Below are 27,443 nucleotides of genomic sequence, written 5' to 3' on the forward strand. Positions count from 1 at the left end.
TTCAAATTATCAAACTTTGACAAATCAAAATAATGATACTATGAAAGTCATTTGTTTATATGAATAACAGTAAGGAACATGGTTATAAGCAAAGTTGAACAAATGTCATCCATGTTAGGTTGTTTAATAAAAATTCAACCTTATATTAAAATGAAAAGGGATCATGACATGGTACTTAGAAAGTGATCAGTTTATTATACTAATTCTATCACCAAGCTTTGTTGGTTTTATCTCCAGAATATCCCTGGAATTCTTTCACTTTTCACCTTCATCGCTATACTCTAGATCAAACTGGCAAATGGAGTGGCTTCTTACCTGATGATTGTGCTTCTACTTTTTTCTCCTAGAATCTATTTTCCAGAGAGCATTTAGAAAGATCTTTTAAAAACATGTTATCACATTATGTCACCTTTTTGCTTAAAAAACCTCAGTGGTTTCCTACTTCCATAACACCGATAAACAGTAGATTTAGTGATCTAGCCCCTGCCTCCTTCCTCAGCCCCATTCTCTCTCTTACACAGATTACTTCAGACACATTGGATTTCCACCTTCATACACTAAGCTTGTTCCTCCTTAGAGCATCTAAATTTACTGGTCCTTCTAGTAATGCTTTGTTCCCAATTCCTTCTACTGCTGTCTTCTCATCTTTCAGTCTCAGGTCAAGTGTCATTTCAACAGAGAGATCTTTCCTTGACCATCCTTATTCTAAAATGATACCTCAATACCCTTTCCTGCTCCCAGATCGCGCCCCGGCATCCCTCGCCCCATGTAATAGTGATTCTGTCCTACTGCTTTAGTTCCCTCTTACCACTTAACGCTACTTTAAATTGCCCTGTTTACTTATTAGATTATTTCTTTGTTTGTCTCTCCTCCTTTGAATGTAAAAGCCTCAAGAGTCACTTGTGGTTATTTGAATTTAAATTAATTAAAGAATTCAGTTCCTCATACCCACTAGCCACAGGTAGCTAGTGGCTACTGTGTTGGACAGAGCAGATGCAGAATATCTGCATCACCACAAAATATTTTATTGTAAACAATGAATGCCTAGAATAGTACTTGGCATGTATTGTGTATGCAACAAAAATTTATTAAATTAATTAATTGGCACATAGTATATATGCAACAAAAATTTGTTAGATTAATTAGTAAATAAATTAAGGAATTGTGTCCTATTTTGGTTATCACATGTCAGGAAGGAACTGGAGATATGGAAGGTAAAGAAACCAAATTCATATTTGTTTCCTAGTAGGTGGTACTCAATTGACAATCATAATGGACTTTTTAGAGGTGTGCTGAGCAATTATGTGTCTATAAAAAAATTAGGCAAGAGGAAGTTAACATTTCCTTGGCTGTAGTGAAGAATATCTGACCCTAAGTCTGATAAATATTAAAACAGGATATTAAGAAAGATTATTGAGTTTTGAGCAGTAAAAATTATCATGAAGAAAAAAAGATCATCTGTCCAAAATGATGAAGAAGAGGCAGTTGGCTAAACCAATAATATAGTATCAACCCTGTGATCAGGGTTACTGATAATGTATACTTGAGAAGGAGAAAATGTTCCACTTGAAAACTTATGACTTACCTAGTTGGTCTTGAAAAACAATAATTTTTATAGTGATATGTTAATTGTATCAGATCTGTACCTATACAAAAGTCACAGCATCTGGCCAAATAATCTCCAGTTTTGTGGTTCTGTTACTACAAGTAACTGTGTGTGAAAATATTTATGTCTGCACCCAGTTTTCCTATGCAAATAACTGAGCAGTATAGTCCTGGCCAGCAATTAACTGCTCTTTTTCCCCCTGTCTGCAATTAATGAGAACTGACACTTTCAGAAACTTCAAATCTGAAAATATGCCTATTTTTTCAAATTGGAAACTTAGCATTATTGATTTCAAATAAGATTAAAGTTCGATTTTACATTTATTTTATACAATCACAGAGTTGAATCTAAAGCTCAAAGGAACTTTAGAATTCATAAGGCCTAAGCACTTCATTTTTTCAGATGAGGAAACCAGAACCTAAAGGAGTTGAATTGCCCAAGATCACATACTAGTAGAAAAGGGATTATCTGTCTAAAATACACACAAAAAAATTAGTGGTTAAAAAAAAAATCCATTGGAGGTCTATGATTATGTATTTGAAGACACTAAAGAATAATATGCTTTACTGGATTTTTATAACTACATAAAATACAAAATAATACTAGAGATTTTTTTTTTTAAACACAGCTGTAGATACGCATGTTATTTCAGACCTCTTTGTATATACCTATGATTTGTAGAGAAAAAATATTCAGGTTTTTTCATTTGTCAGGTGATAAAAGAATTGTAGAATTGTGAGAGCTACAAGAATACTTAAAGATGTAGTTTCCAAAGTATATTAATATTATTACACATTTCTAGAATGCTCACAAAATGTAGGGCAGGAAGAAAAGTCACATGAACTAAAGTCATTCTTCAGATAAAAGATAAATACAATATTCACTTTGTAAAATGTTGCTCAGTGTTCATCACTACAGTCTACACAGCAGTAGTATTTCATAAATCGTTTGCTAAAAGGCCTTATATTGCACAAATTCATGCTTTGGTTATATCTATTCCATGGAGTTATATCATAATAGGAAATTTTATCAGAAAGTTAAGTAACAAAGATTAATGGGTAAATAAATCATAATATATAATATAATATAAGTATCAGTCACCTAGCGGTTGACAAGTTTAGTCTCTAATTTAAAACTAGTTAACAACTTAGTTAACTAGCTAACAAGTTAACAACTTTGGTCTGTGTAGGACTTCATGTTACAAACTTCAGCTCTAGCAATATCTTTGGTCCAAAGCAAGTCACTTTTCTTTCTTCTCTTTTGTTTCCTTAACTATAAAATGGAAACTAATTTTAGTTCTTTAGATTCCACTATGGTTTAGATTAGGAAAACTTTTAAAATTAGTTCAATGCATACATACCTTCAAAAAAGTTAAAGACCTACCTAACAACTTGTTTGATTTTTATCTCTGCAGAAGTGTTCTTTTGTGTTTTGTTTTCCTCCTTTGTTATTTATAAAAAAGGATCTCTTTATAATTACGGCTACTTTTCTCCTTTGGTAGTAGTAAACATCAATGCAGTATATGATTTTAAGAGAAGAAATTTATTTAACTTAACAAAATGGCTTTAAGAAGCCCATGGAAACTTCATGTGGATCAAGTGATTTGAACGACTCTTCTAGCTGATTGCATTAATCAATATAAATTAAGAGTTTAATGTGTATAAATCATGAGTAAAATAATTAGATTATACCAAATAAAGCAACTTGGAGTATATAAATCTTATAAGCACATAATAATAAGATTCTGAGTGTTGTGCCATCTGTTTTTATTCTTTCTTTTACCTGAAGTTACCAAACCTGTAAAAGCTCTATTTACAGAGACACAGAATTTTATTTTACATTTTAAACTAGAAAAGTTAAATATGTAGATGCAAACAAGTTTCTAATCTTTATTTTCAAAGGTGATCCAATCTAGTGATTTTGGATTATTCCAAATAACAGTCGTGTTACTTTAGCCTAAATTATCCACATAAATCGGATAAATTTGGCCTTCTTCTTGCTAATCGGGGTATGTTTAACCACATTCATAAAGATGAAAAGTTAAGCCATCATATTTTTTTTCCAAGAATAAAATCTTATATTGTTCATTATTGCTTTTCCCATTCCTTCTAAATTAAATAAATGTTTTCAACACAATCTCGAAAGATGGCATATTCTAGTCAGGCTGTAGGAGCCTTCTTTAGAAATACTACTTATTATTAAACAACATATCTTGCTATTATACTACTAAATACTATGATCTACATCAGGGGACTTCATTTAAGAAAGATACATTTTAAATCAAACAATTTAACTTTGAAAATTTGTCACATTTCCACAAAGGAAAACTTCAAGATAAGTATATGCAGTATTTAAATTTTTTTTTTTTTTTTAGATGTGATTATGGTATATCTTGTAATAGCCAGTACTGGGTCCAGGCAGCATCTGAAATAAGAGACCTCTAAGGAAATTCTAAGATTTTGCAGGAAGTAATATTAGTGATTCAGTATAGAACATTCTTCCCAAGTCAGAAGAGCTGAGTGTTGGAGCACAGCATTATTAAAAGCCTTATCTTTCTACTGTGCAGGTGCAGGAATGCTAAAGCTACATTTCAGCCCAAATTCTAAATCAGAATTTGTCATCCCATACTATTTAAATTTCTACAGCAATTGGAAGAACTATTCTTTCTTCACTTCCTGTGTTTATAGTATGGGACCCAGTCAAAACATACTGTATTCTACCCTAAGTAAATTAAGATCTAAGGCTGCAAATGTCCTATTATATATCCAGTGCTTTAGAAGGGCATTTAATAATCCTATTCTAATCCAGCCGTATGTTTCCTATGCAAAGATACTAGGAATCAATGTCACTTACATGTAAACCCAAATGCTGGGCTATATCTCTAACTGGGGCTTGCAGAATCATTAAATCAATCTATTGGCCATAAGCCAGTATTTGAAGCCTTCTTTGTGGTCACCAACAGGGATTACAAGGATTGGGTTTTGATTATCCTTAATATTCTGTTCAGTAACAATGCCAACACTACTATCAAAGTTTTTACAATCTAAATCCTTATTTACTATTTCACCAATTATGGCATCAGTCTGATTCCTGTCCAAAGGGCTATTGCTGATGCTGTATCCAAGGAAAGTTCTCTGGCTGAAAGTTGTATTAATTGATTTGTAGGAGACTGACCCATGGACACGCAGTACCAGCACACCGTCTGGGCTCATCAAATTTCCTCCTTTGGTTAATGCTACTGTCCCTGAGCACATCCATTCAGACCATATGGTTCTTATTCAATCCTTGAATGGCTTATTCAGGCGAACATCCAATGGCTGTAATAGCGATGTCAGACCCCCCAGGACTCACGCAAAGATCAGTTTTTAATTTTTTGGCCATATTTCTTATTCCATCTGTTAAATGTGCATGGAACAGTTCCCATACTTACATGGAACATTTGTGGAACTGCGCCCCTGGGCAGGGATCCCATATCTTTTGCAGCCAGAGTTTGACGAGATCATCATGGATTCAATCCTTTGGATATGTCTATGCTATCACTTGAGCAGTATTTCTACCCCTTCCCTTTTTAAAATAGATTTCTTCAGAAAACTAGGAGCAGCTTTGGTTTTATTCTCCTGGCTAGACTGTGTATAGGTTCTTTCTTATTCCTTCTGGTGAGAGTAGTTTTGAAACTCAGAGTTAAGATCAGAGGTTGTGAATATTTCATCCATTTCTCAGAGACACACAAACTCATGCTTACACTCTCTACTGCCAGCTAAGGCAGTCTGCCAAAGAATTTTCTGCTCACCATCATCTAAGGTTGGCAAATAATAACGAAAAGTATTGATGATACTCATTAGTAATATGTTAGCACCTTCCCTCTGAGGAGGCCCGCAAAAAGCTCACTGAAATATTATCTAATTCTATCCTCATAATATCTCTATGAAATATATAGAAATTGGTTGTCTCTCATTTTAGAGATTCATTATTTTACCAATTGTCACACAATCATATATGCTTAGCTCAATGTTCTACTGACATTGTTTTCTTATTGTGATTCCTAAAACAAGATACCGTTTACAGGTAGAAAATGAAAAATCTATTTAGTATTAAAGGGTGAAATACATTGTCACCACCTAGATTAGGCTTAGTGACCCACTTGATTCCTGTGACAATGAAAAACTGCTTTTTCACTTTGCAAAGTTTCTCATGTGAAGATAAAGTAAAATTAGAGTCAGTATAGAGAGGCAAAGATTTCAACTCTGAAATTAGAAAGACCTGGGCTGAAGCGTCAGCTATGCCATTAAATTACTGTGAAATTTGGAGCTAGTAAGTCTTATTTTTCTCTTCTGTAAAATGGAGTTAAAACTGTACCTACCTCATAGGTTTTTTCTTAATATTAAACAGAAGAATGATTGTAAAGCACTTAGCAATATGTGCCAGGCATAGTGTAAGTACATTTTTTTTTTTTTGAGACGTAATCTTGCTCTGTTGCCCAGGCTAGAGTACAATGGAGTGCAATTTTGGCTCACTGCAACTTCTGCCTCCTGGGTTCAAGTGATTCTCCTGTCTCAGTGTCCTGAGTAGCTGAGACTACAGGTGCCTGTCACCACGCCCGGCTAATTTTTGTATTTTCAGTAGAGACAGGGTTTCACCATGTTGGCCAGGCTAGTCTCAAACTCCTGACTGAAGTGATCCGTCCGCCTAAGCCTCCCAAAGTGCTGGGATTGTAGGCATAAGCCACCACGCCCGGCCGTAAGTACTTCTTAAATATTCATCATCTTTGTCATTATTGTTACTGGGATGTCAATTATTTTTAGATGGCACGTATACAAACTAACCACAGAAAGTTGACCAGATTAATTGAAAATTCCACTCTAATTTTGTCACTAGCTCTTTGCAGGGCTGTTTTGCTTTGGGTCAAAATTCTGAAGTCTGGTTTACTTTCCAAATATTATAGCCCTAAGGGCAAAATCTCCATTTGGCAACAGTAAATATGCTTCCTTCTTAAGGAGAAAAAAATAACAAAAATTAACAACAAAAATTCATACAAGAGATAACATGGTCAATACAGTTGGTAAAAGATAAAAAATAAAGAAGTGTTTGGATCACATGTCTAGTTGTTTTTTGTTTGTTTTTTCTTAAAAATGCAGGCTGATTTAGTTTTCTGAAAGCTTCTTCATAAGTTCAAAGTTAATGATAAGGTTATTCTGAGGGCCATCTACTACTCTATCCTTTTCCTTTCTGGGAGTCTGCATTTGTATTTTTTCATTCATTTATTCATTCTTTTTAAGACTTATTAGTGTTATTCCTAAAACTTTACCTACCTTCCAGGTCTCTGGAAAAACAACAAAGATTTGTTTTGTAGACTAGTTTTAGATAGTGATATCCACTATATTGGCCTTGTGATAGTACACTCTTACATTATGAATATAAATGACCCCTTGACATATAAATTTTGCCATACTTATAAGGTTTTTAAATAGTTTTTCATGGAGGCCATGGGTTCTTTGGAGGTATGTCAGAAGCTGACAAAGGTCCAAAGACAGGGTAAAGGGCAGGCAAGGGGCTTTTAAACCACAGCATTTCCATTTTTTCAAATGTATATATATTAGAATTCTATAGACTTCTTTATGGATCAAAAAGTTGATGACTAACCTAGATTAAGAATTTGAATCTTTAGAAATCAAATATATTTTGCCCCATTTTATTCACTTTCTCTTGTTTGTGATCATTCTTATTTGTGCTTAGAAGTAATTATATTTGGCCAGGCGCAGTGGCTCACACCTGTAATCCCTGCACTTTGGGAGGCCGAGGTGGGCAGATTATGAGGTCAGGAGATCGAGACCAGCCTGGCCAACGTGGTGAAACCTCATCTCTACTAAAAATACAAAAATTAGCTGGGCTTGGTGGTGTGTGCCTGTAATCCCAGCTACTCAGACAGGAGAACTGCTTAAACCCGGGAGGTGAAGGTTGCAGTGAGCCAAAATTGTGCCATTGCTCTCCAGCCTGGTGACAGAGCTAGACTCTGTTTTTAAAAAAAAAAGAAGTATTACATTTCCCCTCTATTTGCTTATTGAAATTTAAATTCAATTTAAATTCAATACTGTTAGCTTTAAAATTGTCTGAGAGTATTTCTAGTTATCCTTCAAATTGTAATTTCCAAGAAATATATCATCTCTACCATATATATGCACATATATGCTATAAGATATGACATTTGAGGGCCCTGCTATTAAGCACAAAGGATCGGTATTAAATATGTATTTACAGTATAATTTATTGGTGGAGCTGAGCTATTTGTTCTCAGATAGCCACTACTAGTGGTTTACTGTGGACCATGAACTTGATCACGAGAATAATAATAACATGGTAAATAAAGAAATAGATTCTCCCTGTGACTCTCCCTCTTTATGGTTGTGTATTTCTTCTAAGCAGAGATTGAGGTAAATTGACAAGAATTATTGGTTCCAAAATAAATATAGATTGTTGTTTCAAGAATGCAATTCCTAATATTTTCTATTACTTCAGTGAAAAAAAGTAGAAGGAATTTTTGGTAGTGCATGAATTTCTTCATATTTTTATTGGCTACTTACAATATCTAAAAAAAGATTTTAAATCCTTTTTAAATTACCCTATCAATTTATATATTTAGCATAATTTACCAACATTTCCAAACTTAGCATGGAAAAGCCATCAACAAGGCACTAGGTGATGGGTCCTGAATGAAGCCGTCAGCAAGGATTAATAAACTGTGACAGCTGCCCAAAAGCTTTCATTCTTTTTTATTTAAACATCAGATTGCAAGCTGAAACTCAGTGTAATCCTTGTTGAAACTAACCCAGCTAACATGGAAGAAGTCAGAACTGAGAACAGATGACAGTGATAGTTATTACAAATTCAGTCTATAGAAATAAACTCTAGAATTTAAATTTACATAGAGAGCAATTCCTAGAAAATTTTAAGAGTAGTACACAAACTGCTACTATCTGTTTCAACAATTGTTGTTGTTGTTTCTTTTTTAGAGACAGGGTCTCTCACTTTGTTGCATAGGATGGACTCGAACTTCTAGGCTTGGGTGATCCTCCCACCCGAGCTTCCCACTTAGCGGGGACTGCAGGGGTGGGCCACTGTGCCAAGCATGTTTAAACAAGTCTTAATAATTATATTTTTGAAAACTAGATTGATGAAACAAATTATTTGCTCTAATTTCTATGGTCAATTAATTAATTAATTATTTTTCTACTAGTCCCTTCTCTCATACTGCAATCTAAAAGTGACTTTAACGGGGTGTGGTGGCTCATGCCTATAGTACCAGCACTTTGGGAGGCTGAGGTGGGCAGATCGCTTGAGCCCAGGAGTTTGAGAACAGCCTGGGCAACATGGCAAAACTCCGTCTCTACCCAAAAATACAAAAGTTAGCTGGGCATGGTGGTGTGTACCTGTAGTCCCAGCTACTAAGGAGGCTGAGGTGGGAGGATCGCTTGAGCCCCAGAGGTGGAAGTTGCAATGAGCTGAGATCACACCACTGCACAACAGCCTGAGCAACCAAATGAGACTCTGTCTCAAAAAAAAAAAAAAAAAAAAAAAGTGACTTTAGTAATACTATAGTTATAAAGTCTACTTCTGGGTCGCATAATTTTCCGGGGAATTATTTACCAGAAAAACTAGACTATGTCATATAAGTAAACAGACTATATTACATAACAAAAAGATTGCTGTTGCATTACTTTTGGTACAAATGTAACATACATATACCAACAGAAACGTGAAACTGACATAAAAGATAGTTACCAACTGTAATTTCCTAAATAATGCATATTTCAGCTACCAAGGTATGACAATTAACCTATTGTTCTAGGAATTAATTATTTTTAAGTAGATTTTAAATGAATATATAAGACTTCCTAGTGGTTGAATATCAGCACCAGCAATTTATCACTTTTGTATACATGTCAAACAGGTAGTAAATCATTGAGCTTACCCCTTTTTCAATATTCCCAGTTTGACACAGTGTCCCCTCAGCTGCTGGAATACTGTTGGTGACACAGCGGTTGCTTTTGCTGAGGCACCAGAGCTCTCTACACACTTCCTAGGAAAGAAGGCAAAAGCAAGTTGATCAGAAATAGAGTCATGTCCAGTTCTTCCATAAAATACACTTAAAGTCACTCTGCATTACTTTCAAAAGAGACCCTAGGTACCTTTTGCTGCTGAAGCATCAGAGATGAGGATTTTGGAGGAGGTTTTTATGAAACATCTTGCAGTATCATTTAAATATTTGTCTTTATAATTCTTATTTTAGCAGATAAAGTATATCTTAGCTTTTAATATTAGTTAGGATCTTTCTACAATAGTGTATAGAAATTTCATTAATATAGATGAGTAGGGAGAAAACAATGACTATGTAGAAAGGAAATATGTGTTTATTACACTCAAAAATATATAATAATACAAACTTACCAATTACTAATAAAGAGATTCCAGGAAAATGACTTTTTAGATCTACCATAATATTCAAATGAAGACAATTTTAAAACAGGAAAATAGGCCATGGAATGGATAGGAATTTAATGTAGGAATTTTTTAAATTTTGAAGTATATTTTGGAGTAATTTTTAACATTCATATATGCTTAAGTACAATCTAGCAACATTATTTTCAGTACATCAATATAGCCTACCTCCATGAAAAAGAAACTTGGTTTTGAACAAACGCTGCTATTTATAGAATGTTTTGGGTATGCTGTGTGGAGTTGTCTTGTTTCCTTTCTTATGATTTTCCATTATGCTACCTCAGCATAGGAAAATTACAACACTTGTTCTAATATTGACAATATAAAATACTTTTTTGTTAATACCGTATTAACGTATCAGATTTTAAAACAAGCTGTCCAATATTATTCCTATATAAAGCATTTCAACAGCCCCTAAAAAGCTTACTTTTGAAGAAAGTACTCAAATTTTCAGTTCTTTAAATATGTAATCACCAACTAGCATCATTACCAATGTTACAAGTTTTTAATTTAAGCTAAAACAACCTAGTATATTTATTTATAATAAAAATATGATTATCTGAAATGCAAAAGTAAACTAACATGACATTTAATCCTTTTGCTTTTATTCCTCAACTGATCTTTTAACTCTCAAAACAAGAACTCACGTTACAAACCCAATCAGAATTAAGGCAATGAAATATCAATGTCACTAGTTAACTGGTCCTACAAATGGAAGTGCCCCACAGAGTATAACGAATTGAGGGGATCTCTTTGGGTTCCTCTTTAGGGTGCCTCCTACCAGGCAGAGAGGAGACATATAGCATCTATTAAGGGTTTTTTTTGTTTTTGTTTTTTGAGACAGACTCGCTGTGTCACCCAGGCTAGAGTGCAGTGTCACTGCAACCTCTGTCTCCTGGGTTCAAGCAATTCTCTTGCCTTGGCCTCCCAAGTAGCTGGGACTACAGGTGCCCGCCACCATGCCCAGCTAATTTGTGTATTTTTAGTACAGACGGGGTTTCACTATGTTGGCCAGGCTGGTCTTGAACTCCTGACCTCGTGATCTGCCCCCCCCTTGGCCTCCCAAAGTGCTGGGATTACAGGTGTGAGCCACCGAGCCTGGTCCTATTAGGCTTTTTAATACCTAAAAATGTTTAAACTCCATTTGGAGAACTAGTGGCCTAGAGAGAGAGAAAACATTAGAAAAGAAGATCATGGGCCAGGCGCAGTGGCTCATGTCTGTATTCCCAGAATTTAGGAGGTCGAGGTGGGAGTTAGAGGTTGCAGTGAACTGTGATTGCACCATTGCACTCCAGCCTGGATGACAGAGTGAGGCTCTGTGTCAAAAAAAAAAAAAAAGAAAAAGAAAAAGGAAAAAGAATAAAAATAAATAAACAATAAGAAGAATATGGTTTTTTAGTTTATATTTATTAATATTTTCTTGTAGTTTAATATTTATAAAGCAGTAGGAGTAACATTTAAGGGCTTTGAAATATTGCTCCATGTATCAAAAATCTATCCAAATTCAAGGAAAAATGTGTCCGTAAAAATAGAGAAGCATTAATAGAGATTAATATAGATTATGAAAAAATTTCAGGCCGGGCACCGTGGCTCACGCCTGTAATCCCAGCACTTTGGGAGGCGGAGGCGGGCGGATCACGAGGTCAGGAGATCGAGACCATCCTGGCTAACAGTGAAACCCCGTCTCTACTAAAAATGCAAAAAATTAGCCAGGTGTAGTGGCAGGCGCCTGTAGCCCCAGCTACTTGGGAGGCTGAGGCCGGAGAATGGTGTGAACCCGGGAGGCGGAACTTGCAGTGAGCCGAGATCGCCACTGCACTCCAGCCTGGAGGACAGAGCGAGACTCCGCCTCAACAACAACAAAATTTCATCCATAGTCCTGGATGATACTCCTGATCTTTTGTGATCTTTATTAGGTTGCATTCATACTTTAGACAAAGGTAAAAGAAGCCTGAAGTTTACTTCAGACAAAACTTAGCAATGAAAGTTCCAGTATTGAAAAAGACAATACTTATCGTATCTATCAGGAAAACACACTATTTAGTCAGGTTACAGAAACTTTATTTTCCAAAAGTGCCTTGAAAATCTCTACCCAAAGTAGCAGGTGCTTAAGATACTTTTTTCAAAACCTTAATCTCAAGATTCACAATAGAGCCCTCTTAACTTTTAGAGAATGATGCATTTTGAAAACTAGATCCCCACTTCTAATGCATTTTGTTACCTTGGTGGACTCCTGGGGATTCAAATTTCATTAACGCATTAACTTCTCAGAAATCACTGTTTTAATTATGGGAGTGGAATTCTATGTTGAGGAATAGTCCCAAAATGTAGAACTAGTCATGAAGAAGGCTCTGAAGAGTTTTCAGATAGCTCTAGAAATTGGAATCTCAACTTGAATAAGAAAGATACTGATGGCCAATTTAGGAATGTTTCCCAAGATTTTTTACTTTTTTTTTTTTAAAAAGGATACTCTCTTGAAAGATAAAAAGAAAATTTCATTTCATACAAAGTAAACAAGAAGTACAGTTCCTGAATGAACTTCAGATCAATTTCACACTTTCAGAAATACACTTCTTTCTCTATACTGCTAAATCCTAGAACATGGATGATATATTTGCATAGGTATGTCAGTTTCATTTGCACATGCACATTAGTTGCTGAATAAGCAGCCTAACATAGGTTCCAGGCTCTAATGAAGTTAAATGCATGCTGAAATTGTTTGCCTCTTGGGGAATTTGCATGGCAACCATCATAGCAGGCAGATTTCCCTAAATAAAATATAGGAGGTGTTGAAGTATAGTGAGAAAGAATGATTTTCTTTTTCTTTTTTTTTTTTTTTTTTTTTTTTACTATCGACCAGCTTAGCTCTAGTTCTTTTCACATACTCATGAATCCTGATAGAAGTTAAGATTTATTAAGATTAGTTTCATAACCTCTGTGAATTAACAAATCAGCACCTGCGTGTTAGAATCCCCTTGATAATCCTAAATTTTGTTTTGGGAAGACTCTGTAGGGGAAATTCGGGTCTTTGTGCTTGCTCTTGAGTTTAAGGAAGGAGAGAGAAGTTACCCACAGTCGCCACTAAAGGACATTTCCGTTATATGACACTGGAAATCTGAATTGGAATCTCTAACGTTATGGGGTCAACTTCTAATCAGTTAGAAGGAATGCCTGGCAATACAAAAGTAATAGCATTTTCCCAACGCATTCAAGAACATTTATCAAGAATCTGCTATGCACCAGGTATTATATTGGTTTTATAAAAAAATAATAATCACTTAGAATTCACAGGCACTTCAGAGGAAAAGGTAGGTTATAGTCAGACATGTAGCCCAAATGGCACGGATTGGTATTGCTCTATGATAAAGTTTTTAATATTCTTTGACAAAAGTAGAAGGATGATGTCAATGTGAACAGGTGCTTGTTTAGTTTTGAGGTCTCACTGCAACCTCGAACTCCTGGGCTCAAGAGATCCTCCTGCTTTGGCTTTCCAAAGTGTTGGGATTACAGGTGTTAGCCACCATATCAAGCCTGGACAGTTTTTTTTTTTCCACAAAACTTTTTTTTTTTTTATTTTAATGGACTGTCCTTATTTGTTAAGTTGTAATCTTTTTATTTTATTGGTGTTACAGTAGACTGTAAAATTCCCAAGGGCAGGGTCTGTATGCTTATGGCAGGCTTTGCAAAATGTTCCTTCCTGGCAAAATTAAGAATTGGCATCTCTATCCTTGTCTGCTAGTTTTTAGAGGGAAATTTTCCTTGCCTACAAAAGTCTAAAAGTTTCTGAATGACCCGCTGCCCAAGACTTTTTAAAAAATTTTTAATTTCAGTAACGCTTGGGGTACAAGTGGTTTTTTGTTACATGGATGAATTATATTGTGGTGAATTTTGAGATTTTAGTGCACCTCTCACCTGAGCAGTGTACACTGTACCTAATGTGTAGTTTATCTCTAGACCCCTCCCACCCTCCCCCTTGAGTCTCTAAAGTCCATTATATCACTCTGTATGCCTCTGTATATACATAGCTTAGCTCCCACTTATAAGTGAGAACATACAATGTTTGGTTTTCCACTCCTGTGTTACTTCACTTAGAATAATGGCCTCCAGCTCCATCCAAGGTGCCGCAAAAGATATACTTTGATCTTTTAATGGCTAAGTAGTATTCCACAAGATGTATATACCACAGTTTCTTTATCTACTCATTAGTCAATGGGCACTTAGGTTGGTTCCACATCTTTGCAATTGTGAATTATGCTGCTATAAATATACGTGTCCAAGAGTCTTTTCCATATAATGACGTATTTTCCTTTGGGTAGATACCCAGTAGTGGGATTGCTAGATCGAATGGTAGACCTACTTTTAACTCTTTAAGGAATCTCCTTTATGTTTTCCATTGAGGTACTAATTTACATTTCCATCAGCAATGTGTAAGTGTTCCCTTCGCCTCACATCCATGCCAACATCTGTTGTTTTTTGACTTTTTAATAATGGCAATTCTTGCAGGAGTAAGGTGGTGTCTCACTGTGGTTTTAATTTGCATTTCCCTGATGATTAGTGATGTTGAGCATTTTTTCCATTGCCCAACACTTGATAATCAATGTTCGTTTAGTTGTATCTGTGTGTTTTGTTTATCAATGCTTTTAATGCCAATTTCTTCTTATATCTTGCCACTATCTTCTGAATCCAATTTCTTTCTTTTTGACATACATCCATTAGCAGTTAATTTAGTAAGTGACACTGTTTCTTATTTTTCTGAACATCTTAATTGTATCCTCATTTTTAATGATATTTAAATTGAATATAGTAGGCTGACATTTATCTTACCTTAGCATTTGAAGGTGTTAAAATTCATTGCCATTTGACTTCTGTGGAGGCTGATGAAAAGTCACTTGTCGGTCTAACTGCTGTTTCTTCTTTATAGTCTTTTTTTTTTTTTTTTGAGGCAGGGTCTCACTCTGTAGCCCAGGCTGAAGTGTAGTAGTGTGAACACCGCTCACTGCAGCCTTGACTTCCCAGGCTCAAGTGATTCTTCCACCTCATTCCCCCAAAGTAGCTGCGACTACAAGCACATGCCAACACGCTCAGCTAATTTTTGTATTTTTTGGTAGACACAGAGCTTTGCCATGTTGCTCAAGCTGGTCTTGAACTCTTGTGCTCAAGGAATCCTCCTGCCTCAGTCTCTCAAAACACTGGGATAACAGGCATGAGCCACCGCACCGGATCTTTATAGTCTCTCTTGTTGCTTTCAATATTTTTTTCTGTCTGCTTTAGGACAATTCATCACCGTATTTTTTTTTTTTTTTTTTGAGACAAAGTCTCGTTCTGTTGCACAGGCTGGAGTGCAGTGGTGCCATCTTGTCTCACTGCAACCCCTGCCTCCTGGGTTCAAGTGATTCTCCTGCCTCAGCCTCCTGAGTAGCTGGGATTATAGGCACCTGCCACCACGCCTGGCTAATTTTTGTATTTTTAGTAGAGACGGGGTTTCACCATGTTGACCAAGCTGGTCTTGAGCTCCTGACCTCAAGTGATCCACCTGCCTTGGCCTCCCAAAGTACTAGGATTACAGGCGTGAGTCACTCTGCCTGGGCTTCATTACTGTATCTAAGTGTTCTTTTTATTTATCTACTTGAGATTCATGCTCTAATTTCTATGTCTTTCTTTGATTCTAAAAAACTATTAGTTATCTCTTTTAATGTGTATCTTTCCTATTTTTTCTTCTAAAGCTCCTATTCAACTTGCATTAGACCTTCTCACTTCAATCACCTATTTCTTAACCTGTCTTTGATATTTCCGTATCTTTTTGTCTTGGGTCATTAATTTTCCTAACCTGTCAACTTCATGGTGGATTGTTTCCTTGTGTTGTATTTTTGTATTCAAGCTTATCTTCAGTGAACATTACTTTTTCTTTGTGTATTCTGTGCCTCTTGAATTGCAGAAGTGCATCTTCATTTATTTCTATCACACATCCCAAGGTTTTCACTGAATCAATTTGTCATGTTGATTTATTTGATCAGCACCATGTAGGCTTTATACGGTTTTACTTTCTTCTTATGTGAGGCACAAGCCTGGGGCTTCAGTTTCTTATGGGTGCCATTTTTTGCCTCATTAAAGCATTTGCACAGTTAAATCTCTGCTGGCATCTGTTCCCAGCATCCCAATCCTTTGCAGCCTTAACCTCTGTGGTTTTTAATGCTTCCTTCTTAGAGACATTGGCTTTGGAGGACATTTGCCTCCAATAGAGACCACTTTCATAAAAATTAAGAATTGGATCCAGACTTTAGCTTTATCAATCATCTTTTAAACTATAACACAAATGATACAAACGATGTGTATCTTCATAGTTTCTTCATCTGCCCTCATGGCTGCAATAGAAAGCTTAGTGTTTTGGAAATAAAGCCAGTAAGTAAACCAACATGTCCAATTAAAAAAAGACCTTTCTGTAGGCCTAAGAGTCTTTAATGCTATCGACTATTTCTTTAAATATGAGAAAGCTTGCCTGATAACTTCAAATCATTAATATTCTAGGAAACAATCACACATGAAAAAAACAAGGCTCATGCATTATACTGGCATCATTCCTCAGTTGTTCCTATGTCCCTTCTTATCACATGTTGTAGCTAAATGAACTAAATTTAGTAGAGTTTATTAGTTTTATTTTATCTAGCATTTTTGTTTTCATACCTGAAGGAATGATTGTGTTTACTGTTTGTCCTGTTGTTGAAACTGGAACTATTTTCCTGCAGTTTAGAAAGTCAATTTTATAAATGACTGGGGAAAAAAATGTGCAGGTCAACCTAGAAAAGAAGTCAGTTCAATCAATGCGTAAAAGCTAGAGGCAGCAGATTTCAGTTCTATATATAGAATAATCTTCCAAAAGTCAGAGTGAACCATGATGAACTACAAAACTGAATCCCTATCACTGTAGCTACTTCAGCACATATTTCATGATCACTTAGCAGGGATGTTGTAGGCAGGAATAAAAGAAAGGAACTGGCCGGGCGCGGTGGCTCAAGCCTGTAATCCCAGCACTTTGGGAGGCCGAGACGGGTGGATCACGAGGTCAGGAGATCGAGACCATCCTGGCTAACACGGTGAAACCCCGTCTCTATTAAAAAATACAAAAAACTAGCCGGGCGAGATGGCGGGCGCCTGTAGTCCCAGCTACTCGGGAGGATGAGGCAGGAGAATGGCGTAAACCCCGGAGGCGGAGCTTGCAGTGAGCTGAGATCCGGCCACTGCACTCCAGCCTGGGCGACACAGCGAGACTCCGTCTCAAAAAAAAAAAAAAAAAAAAAAGAAAGGAACTAATGTTTTTTTTTCAGGGTATACTATCAACTAGTATGCCAGGCATATTCATATTTGTGTCTTATTTATTCATCATGGTAATCTCTTTAGAAAATGTGAGAAACTTTAGGTTCAGAAAAATTTAGCAATTTGTTTCAATTCTAACTAGATATAGATTTGAATCAGCTCTGCTCGATAATCAGTGTCCAAGATAATCACCACACACCTAAGCTGCTTTCCCATTTCTCTTAAATGTAATAGAACTGAATAATGGCACTGGCCAATTAAGGCTGATTAGTAATGGTTTGCTTTTGTATTCCAATAAAATATAAAACCTCACTAAACTTAATACCCTCCTATTTTTTACTTTGATTTTAACGTCCAATATCTCCAAATTATAACTATTATGTACTAATTTATAACATATTCACTCAGTATATGAGTTTAGGAGTCAACTTATGCATTATTACTACTGGGACTTCTAAATGTAATATCAACACTTCTGTGTGGATTTTAAAAAGATACTGTTAACATATTTCACGAAAGTGTTTCATGGTCTTCCAAGAAACAAGACATTTAAAAATATTCCTACTTATTTAATATTTTAGTATCAATTCATACAGATTTTCGGTTTACTTGAGTTTTGAAATGAACAACACTATTTGCAAGTATTAATAATAATTTAAAATATTAACAAATATAAGTGGATAATAAAAGTATATTTAGAAAACAGAGTTTTATAGTAATCATCTAATGTAAAATAACTTACCTGATATGCAGAAAATAACCTTGTAAAGAACTAAACCAGGGCTTTTTTGATAATACAATGATTATTTCACAAAGACTCTTTATAATTTCTAAAAAAGTTAGAATTACCTTTTCTAATGTTTTCATTATTTTTAAGAAACTATATATGTTAAAGCAGACTAAAAAATGGGAAGAGAAGGTCTTCTATTTACCGAGGAAAATTAAAATTAGCAGCTTACACAAGGGGAGGAGGTGACATCATAAAAGTACAAAATCATTTTATAATTATTATGTCATTAAGGAAAGCAGTATGTGAAGAGAAAATGGTGTCTTTATTGTGTCTGCAAAAAAGAGTCAAACTCCGTAAAATATTTGACAAGATTTATTCTAGGTCAAATATGAGTCATCAACGGCCCATGACAGGGCCCCAGGAAATCCTAAGAACATATGCCCAAGGTGGTCAGGCTACAGCTTGGTTTTATATGTTTAAAGGGGTGGGGAATTCCAGGTCATAGGTGGAGCAAAAGATTTTCTGATTGGCAATTGGTTCAAAGAGTTATTATCTAAAGACCTGGAATCAATAGAAGAGAATGTCTGGGTTAGGATAAGGAATTGTGAAAACCAAGGTTCGTATTATGCAGATGAAGCCTCCAGGTAAGCAGGCTTCCAAGAAAGAATAGTTTGTAAATGTTTCTTATTAGACTTAAAAAGGTTAATTCTCTGCTGGATCAGGGAAGATACCTGGAAAGGGAAGGGGATTCTCTGCAGAATGTGGATTCTCCCCACACGAGACAGCTCTACAGGGCCACTTCAACATATGCCAAATAAATAGATTTTAGGGTAAAATTCTTCCATTTTTTTCAGGGCCTGCTATCCGTCATGTGATTCTATACGAGAGTCAGGTTGGAATTTGGTATCTTATTGCTACAGAGAGTCTGTTTCATCAATCTTAAGATCTCTGTTTTAATGATAATGTTGGTCAGTTGTGCCTTCCAAAGAGAGGACGGTATAATGAGGTATGTCTGACCCCACCTTCCCATCGTGGCCTCAACTAGATTTTCAGGTTTACTTTGGAATAACCTTGGCCAAGAAGGAAGGCAGGGGTATATCAGCTGGTTGAGGAGCTTAGGATTTTATTGTTGGTTTACAGTTGCTGGCTGGCTTTAAAATTTTTTAAAAAATAAACTTTAAAGAATAAAAAAGAGACATGCGCACACTTTCGGCCCTTGGAGAACTCTAAATTCTACGCATGTTGGGTCCTTGATTCTAAATATGAAACATCCTCTTTGTCCACATTAGCCTATCAGTAACACCTCTCAACAGCTGCTTGTAATAAAGGATCCTGAAGGTAAAGAGGGAAAGCAAAGCCCTAAAGGTCAGGAAGGAGCATCAGTGCTTAGAAAGGTTACTTATCATTTGATCACACAAAGGAAAATTGAAAACCAACATATGGTGACCTTATGGCCTAGTTCCAGGTGTTTAGTAGCGAACTGAAGAAAGAGGATAATGTACCCTTATTTTTGCCTTAAATAGTTTAATCCTGCTATGTTACGGGTAATAAGAAATTTAAGTGCAACAGATCTTAGAAAGGCAAAAAAACAAAAATTAAACTAAAAAAACCCCCTTAATTCACAAATCCTGTTTATATAACTAATCACCAACTTAAAAGTATTCAAAACTGACTAAATGGTCAAAAAAAAAAAAAAAAAAAAGAAAAGAAAAGAAAGAAAAAACCTCTAAGAAGCAAATGCAGGGTAAAAACTAGTAATCTTTAAAGATACAAGTGATCATGGACTTATGATTTTAGCTTAGAATTTAAGAAAAAAATCAAATAAACTTCTTGTCAAGTGTATGCCTGATAAATATATGTTTGGATTTCAAAAGAATATTGAGGTGCTAAAATAATTACATACCTTTTATTCCCTAAGCCCGTATCAAACGACACTGTAGAATATTTATACCACCTTAAAATCTTCAAAGAAAGTGTGATTCTATAATCTTTCTCAGTTTGACATTCCAATATTTAATAACTTGAAATTCTTCCTAATACCTAATCTACAACCTTCCAGCTGTAAAAATTAAGACAACTGTGGGATATTTTATGCTCTTGGTAGGGAAGCAGAACAATTTGTTACTAGCAATCAAACCGTAATAAGCATTCCAAAACCAAAAAATGGTTTCGAGGCCAACATTTAGCTTTCTTTTTTACAGGCTACTCAAACTCATTTTCTCGTTCCCTTATACGTACTTCTCAGTATTTCCTTGCTATCCTCTCCCAAGTTGTCTGTATCTCTTAAAAAATTGCATAGGTGGCCAATGATACCCCCAAGACTCGTACAACTAACATACAATTATATGAAAGAATTATTCTCAATAATAATGCAATGACTGAATCTTATTTAATTGGTGGTGATAAAATAATAAACAAAAGGGAGTAAGCATGAGTCTGAGAGACAAAGTATGTTGTTTTTTATTAAATACTCTCCAGGGGAAGGATACCCTGATCAGAGAACTCAACTATCTTGTCTCTAGCAGTTACCCTGACGTCAAAGAGCTACATTCAGGTAGGCATAGCTTGATGGCATTATTATTATAGTTATTAATTAATATGTTAAGGAAATAATCTATGTAGTACCCCATATTTTTATTCAATGCTTACCGAATAAGTTTTCAGTAATAAATTGGCCTACCAGGTAGGTTTGTTTCGGTGAGAAAGTATGCAGATTTCAATAGAATTGAATGACTATAAACTATGTGGCTAGATTTCTTACTATAAATTAATCCGAATTTATATCTATATTTACTCTTTTGATCTTCATTTCTAATAATAAATCCTAAAAGTCTCTTATCACTTAAAATTTGGGACAAATACGGTACTCAACCACTTGTAGATTATTCTATCATTAATCATCTAATTGATGTAAGTAGAAGAGAAAACTTTCAAGTTTGGTGATCTGTAAGTAAAATATAACAATGGCCACAAATACAGTCAAAATTAATGAGAAGTCTTAAAGTTATGTCATAATCTCTTTTTACAAGTTCTTTTATGTTTCCACTACAACACACTGGGATTCTTCAATCTTAAATCAAAATTATGGAGCCCACACACCTTTACACATAAACACCTCCATTCATCTAATTTCAGAGTTATGAGCACCCTCTAGTATAAAAAGAATAAATTTATATTTACCTACAAAAGTAAGGACATTGCTACACTGGAGAATCATTAGTGGCAGAGCTGTTTTAGTACTCTGCGTAGGGTGTGTTTGGAGGGCAAGAGAAAAGGGAAAAGAGGACATCATAGATCACTTTACAAAAGCCTTTAATTTTCTAACTTGGGTTTTCCAGATTACAGAATTAAATTTGTTTCTTAAGACATAATATGCCTTAGAAATTCTGTTATTTTCTGTGCATCTCTTGGTCTCATCCATTAAAAATACTTCAATAGTTTCTTGCTGCTTTTAAGATAAAAACTTAACGTAGCCTATAAGGTGCAGTTACACTTGGCTTCTACCTTTTTCTCCTGTTTCTTCTGTGTAGTGTTTATTTGAGAGCACTGGGCACAGTGGCTTTCTCTCAGCTCTTCAAATACACAGGCTCAGGGTCTTCACAACGGTCCTCTCCCCACTCTCTTCACCAGATAACTCTTCTCACTCATTTATTTATCAAATATTTATTGAGTTCCCATATGAGCCAGGCATTGAGCTAGTCACTATACAAATAGCCATAAACAAGTCAGGTGGAATCCTTCCCCTCATGGCAATTACACTCCCATGATAATTATCAGCTTATTCATTCAACAAGTATTAACTGAGCACCTACCATGGGCCAGGCACTGTTCTAGTCACTGGGGATATAGCTGTGAATGAAACAGACAAAATATCTACCCCCAAGAAAAATACTTTCCAGTGGGAAAAACAGTAATAAGCAAGATAAACATGTAAAATAGATAGTGTGTCAGAAATTTATAAATATTAAGGAGAAATATAAGGCAAGGAAAATGATAGAAAGTCTGTGTGTGTGTGCATGTGGATGTACAATATTAAGTAATGTTGTTAGAAAAGGCCTCATTTACATGATCACATTTAATAAGTAACCAAATAAGCAACATGATTATGGATTTTAAAAGTGCTATGAAAGAAATAAACAGTATAATGTGAAACAGAGTAACTGGGGAAAGCCTTTTTAATAGGGAATGATCAGACAGAAGGCCTGTCTGAAGAAAAACTGGCATTTGAGCTGAGACTGAAGAGTGAAATTGAGTCAGTATGTGTGCCTTGGAGTATCTTAACATGCTCCCCAAAGTACAAAAGGTTCAGATTCTCCTAAAGCAGTACCAGCATTATCATCTATACAGAAATGTTATCATAGATTACAGAGGTTCATAGAGGAAATGAAAACATTTATTGAATGTCATGTGCCAGGTAAATAAAAGACAATTTGCATGCTTGTCATACCCTCTTGCTATCTGAAGTTTACAAGAACAACCTGGCTGCTGTTCACTGAAAAAAAGTGCCCAAGACTGAGTAAAATCTATGAATGGTCAGTTCTAGGTCATAGGTAATAGTTTATGGTGAACAGATTTTTTTTATTTAAAATATTCTGATAAAAATATGCTGTTCCATCCATCATGACACCATGTACTAGATCATCCCATTTATGGTTCAGGATATATGATCTACTGATTCTTCAGTTCTACATTTAAAATAAGCAGTAACATGTACAACACACTATTATGCATTTATGTGCTAACTCTTAAGTCTATGTAAACAGTGACAAACTTCATAGACAATAAAAATTTCCCATAAATAAACCAATCTATGATGTCTATAAAATTTCTTTGATTTTGTGGCCTTAAATCTACCTGTAGATGAACAATCAGCTCTTAATAATCAATAGTAAATTATGTACTGGATATTATTAACCTATACTGAACCATTAAGTGTACTGGAAAACAATATTTGAGATATGATTTAAGTGACAGAATAAAGAAATAAAGAGCTAAAGCTGAGGCTGAGCCTTAAATTAATCTATGCCTTCTGGGAAGCAGTCAAAAGATCACCTACGGCCCCTACATTATATAGGTTCATTAGTGACTTCCTTCCTAAGTTTAAACTTATTGTTATTACTGCAATATGCTTTTTGTTAATTCAGTTTTTGTATTCTTTTCTAATAAAAGAGGAGATTAATGGAAAATGGAAGAAAAGTGAGACAACAGATTCTCCAGAGTTTTACAGGAAAGAGCTTGTTACTCTAAAAAGGGAAAGAAATATTTCTTGGACATACTGATACTGCTGTTTTATTTGCAATGTATTTTCATCCAGGAATTATCCAAGTCCCCTTAGAAACCTACAACAGAGCTAGCAGATATTTTTAGATGATCTAGTAAGAATCTAGCTTTTCAGGCTACTTGTCTGTACTTGTATTTTACCTTGAAGACATCCTATTTTTTTTTATATAAGGTGAAAGAAAAGAAATTCACTCAAATCCAGGACTCAGAGTTTCAGACATCTGATAACTTATGACCCTAAAAAATGACTTTAGAGAAGATCTCCTGACCAGCTCTCTCCCAAAAAAGACTGGGACAAGATAGGGACTTTCGAGAAGATTTTTAGTAACAGACATTACCTGATAAAAATTTAATAACAAGTGTCTTGTGAAACAAAATACATCTGCTACCTTTGCTTCATTAACATAATTACTACTCCTAATAGAAAAGAGAACTGACATCAATTAGGACTTTATTTATTTTACTTTGGAGTAGGTATATCACATTCTGTATTTTTAGTTTCCTCACCTATAAAATATTATATAATAATTATGATTTGTTTGTTTGTTTTTTGAGATGGAGTTTCACTCTTGTTGCCCAGGCTGGAGTGCAGTGGCACGATCTCAGCTCATTGCAACCCTCGCCTCTCGGGTTCAAGCAATTCTCCAGCCTCAGCCTCCCGAATAACTGGGATTATAGGCATGTGCCACCACGCCTGGCTAATTTTGTATTTTTAGTAGAGACAGGTTTCTCCACATTGGTCAGGCTGGTCTCAAACTCCCAACCTCAGGTGATCCACCTGCTTCGGGCTCCCAAAGTACTGGGATTACAGGTATGAGCCAACGTGCCTGGCCAATAATTACGATTTTTATCAACTCAGTCTGAAGTAGTTCAGAAAAAAGTCACTACATAAATATCAGAAACTATACATCATTTATAGATTACTGCATTATACAACTATATTACTCTGTATATTGTACTGTATGTACAGTTTTGCTCTTTGTATTCATAGCCATTACAACCTCCTCACAACTTCTATTGGAATTTTAATAACACCTGAAAAATAAGAATAGATGATATGCAAGAATAGTATGAAAAATGTTGCCATGAGTAAAATAAAACAGAAAAATTTTCATGTAAATTTCCAAACATAACTAACATGTATATTAATGAACCTACTCACTAAGAATTCAGGCAAGATTTTTCTTAACTACAGATGTAATCACTGGTAACCCAGCAATGACTACTTCATGGCCAAGTGGAAGAGATGGAAAGCTGATCACTTCTGCAGTATAGATCCTTCGGTAGTTCTTTTTTTTTTTTTTTTCTTTTAGACGAAGTGTCCCGCTGTAGCCCTGGCTGGATTGGAGTGCAGTGGCACAATCTCGGCTCACTGCAACCTCCACTTCCCAGGTTCAAGTGATTCCCCTGCCTCAGCCTCCTGAGTAGCTGGAAGGCGCGCGTCAACACACCGGCTAATTTTTGTACTTTTAGTAGAGATGAGGTTTCACCATGTTAGCCAGGACGGTCTTGATTTCCTGACCTCGTGATCCACCCACCTCGGCCTCCCAAAGTGCTGGGATTACAGGGTGAGCCACCACGCCCAGCCCATTCTGTAGTTCTTTAAAATCTTTCCTGACATCATGAGAGATCTGCTAGTTGAAAGAGGAATCATTTCATGATTTTTCAATACCAGATGTATCCCCTCTCAAAAATTCTAAAGTGTTCTCCTAAGTCTACAGCAACTGTATTTAGTGTTCATTTCAGCATGCTATACTCAGACAGCTACCTAAATCAGGGCTGGTTTGTTTTTCCCTTCAGCTACCATCTGAAATATGATTTGCTTACCCACTGGACTCTGAACTTTGAAACCACTATTGTTTTCCAAAGTAGTATTTAGAATTGTTTAAAACTTTAGGGATTCACCAGATATAAACCAATGTAGGTTTGTGTAAACTGACACAAGTTCAGAGGTGGGAGTGATTGTAAAGAATCAGTTATGACTCAATATACTTTGTTAGTAACATATAGCACTTAAAAAAATAACACAAGCATTTTCATATGAATCTAGGGAAACCATTATTTTGCTACAAATCAAAGTGAAAAGGATTCATGATAAAATACTTAAAACTGTATAGGTTTGTAAGATGCTAATGTCTTTCTCAGTTTTCCAATTTTATTTTGTACCTATTACAGAAGTATTTATAAACAAAACATATTAAGACACAGTAGCTCACGCCAGTAATCCCAACACTTTGGGAGGCCGAAGCAGGCTGATCACTTGAGGTCAGGAGTTCAAGATCAGCCTGGCCAACATGGTGAAACCCCATCTCTACTAAAAATACAAAACAGCCAGGTGTGGTGGCACATGCCTGTAATCCCAGCTACTCAGAGGCTGAGGTGAGAGACTCTCTTGAACCCAAGAGGTGGAGGTTGTAGTGAGCCAAAATTGTGCCACTGCACTCCAGCTTGGGTGACAGAGCAAAACTCCATCTCAAATAAAAAGAATGTAAAAGCAGAATATCAGGAACATAAAGTAAAAATATGTAATTTTGTATTGTTCATCTCATTTCAAATCAATTAGTCTGAACTGAATTAGATATATAGATATAGCAAGAAGAATTAAGTCAAATTTTTATTAATTTATTTGAGAGAGAAAAAGACTGTATCCTGTAGCCATAGATTCTACAAAACTGATAAATTATCTAATGTAGAAATTTGCAGGTGGAGTTAAAATCCAGTTTCCAATAGAAAACAAAAATATACATTATTTCACTTGCTAACAAAGAAATGAGAGACATGGATATGAATAATCTAACAGAAATTTTCTAAGTTCATTTGATCATGAATTTCAATGTATTAATCCGTAAGTATATATAGAAAGACTATGGTTAAAGTTTGACTGACTTTTATTGAAACAAACAACCTAAGAACAAAAGAAACTAGAACCATACAAAATAAGATTAAGGATAAGCCAAAGTTTTACACAAGGTTCTACATATCCATATAATCACACACAATCTTTAAATCTAGTGCAGAAATATGCTGCTAAAGCCTAACAAGAATAATAATACACTTGTCACCCAAGAGATATTTAAGAAAACACTTCCCTTTATTCTGTACCCAAAGAGGATACATACAGTACAATGATACAGTACGATACCACCCTAATACTTAATTATTATTATTTCTAAAACAGGATTTAAAAGACTATTTGCATAAAAATAGAAATCAGGTGGGGCATGGTGGCTCACGCCTATAATCCTAGCTCTTTGGGAGGCCAAGGTGGGTGGATCACTTGAGGCCATGATTTTGAGACCAGCCTGGCCAAAATGGCAAAATCCCGTCTCCACTAAAAATACAAAAATTAGCTAGGCATGATGGTGCACACCTGTATTCCCAGCTACTCAGGAGGCTGAGGCAGGAGAATTGCTTGAACCCAGGAGACAGAGGTTGCAGTGAGCCAAGACTGCACCCCTGAATTTCAGCCTGGGTGACAGAGCAAGACTCTGTCTCAAAAAAAAAAAAAAAAAAGGAAAAAGAAAAAGAAAAAGAAATCAAGCTTTCAACTTATTTTTTAAATCTGAATTTTTTTGGTAAGCAATTTGACATATTAACAACCCATTTTTTCATTCACTATGCTTATATTATGTTCTTAATATGAACATGTCCACTAAAATCTTGCTCTGTGAAACTTAAAAAGAATTTGTATTCATTTTCTGATGTAGACACTGTGACTTCTTTTTAAGGCAGACATGCAGAGTAAATTATGATGCCTACATTTTTTTCTTCCATAGCAATTTTCCTTGTTTCACTACTTGAGCTAATGTCATCTTGTTCCTGCTTGGTTGTGGTGTTGGAATGTGGGCAGTGGATGAAGCAACATGAAGTGACTTAGTACTATCAAGTATGAATAAAAGCAAAGCTGTCTAGCTAATGTAAAAATTTCCTTTAGCTCAATTATAAGAGTATCAGAAAAGTGGCATGTAGAGGGATTTTAAAGCCATAATATTTCAAAAGACGAAATAAAGTCGGCATCATAAA

At 35.4% G+C, this 27,443-nt stretch overlaps 1 protein-coding gene across 1 annotated transcript in view; it reads right to left on the reverse strand.

Moving 5' to 3' along the window:
• The window catches only part of ADAMTS6 (ADAM metallopeptidase with thrombospondin type 1 motif 6), a 338,936-nt gene that overhangs the window by 109,593 nt on the left and 201,900 nt on the right, over positions 1 to 27,443 (reverse strand). The window contains exon 12 of the mRNA XM_028849466.2: positions 9,573 to 9,680. Coding sequence (XP_028705299.2) covers positions 9,573 to 9,680 — 108 coding nt within the window. The remainder of the gene's footprint in view (positions 1 to 9,572; positions 9,681 to 27,443) is intronic.

Source organism: Macaca mulatta, chromosome 6, assembly GCF_049350105.2.
Source record: "Macaca mulatta isolate MMU2019108-1 chromosome 6, T2T-MMU8v2.0, whole genome shotgun sequence".
Classification (NCBI taxonomy): Eukaryota; Metazoa; Chordata; class Mammalia; order Primates; family Cercopithecidae; genus Macaca; species Macaca mulatta.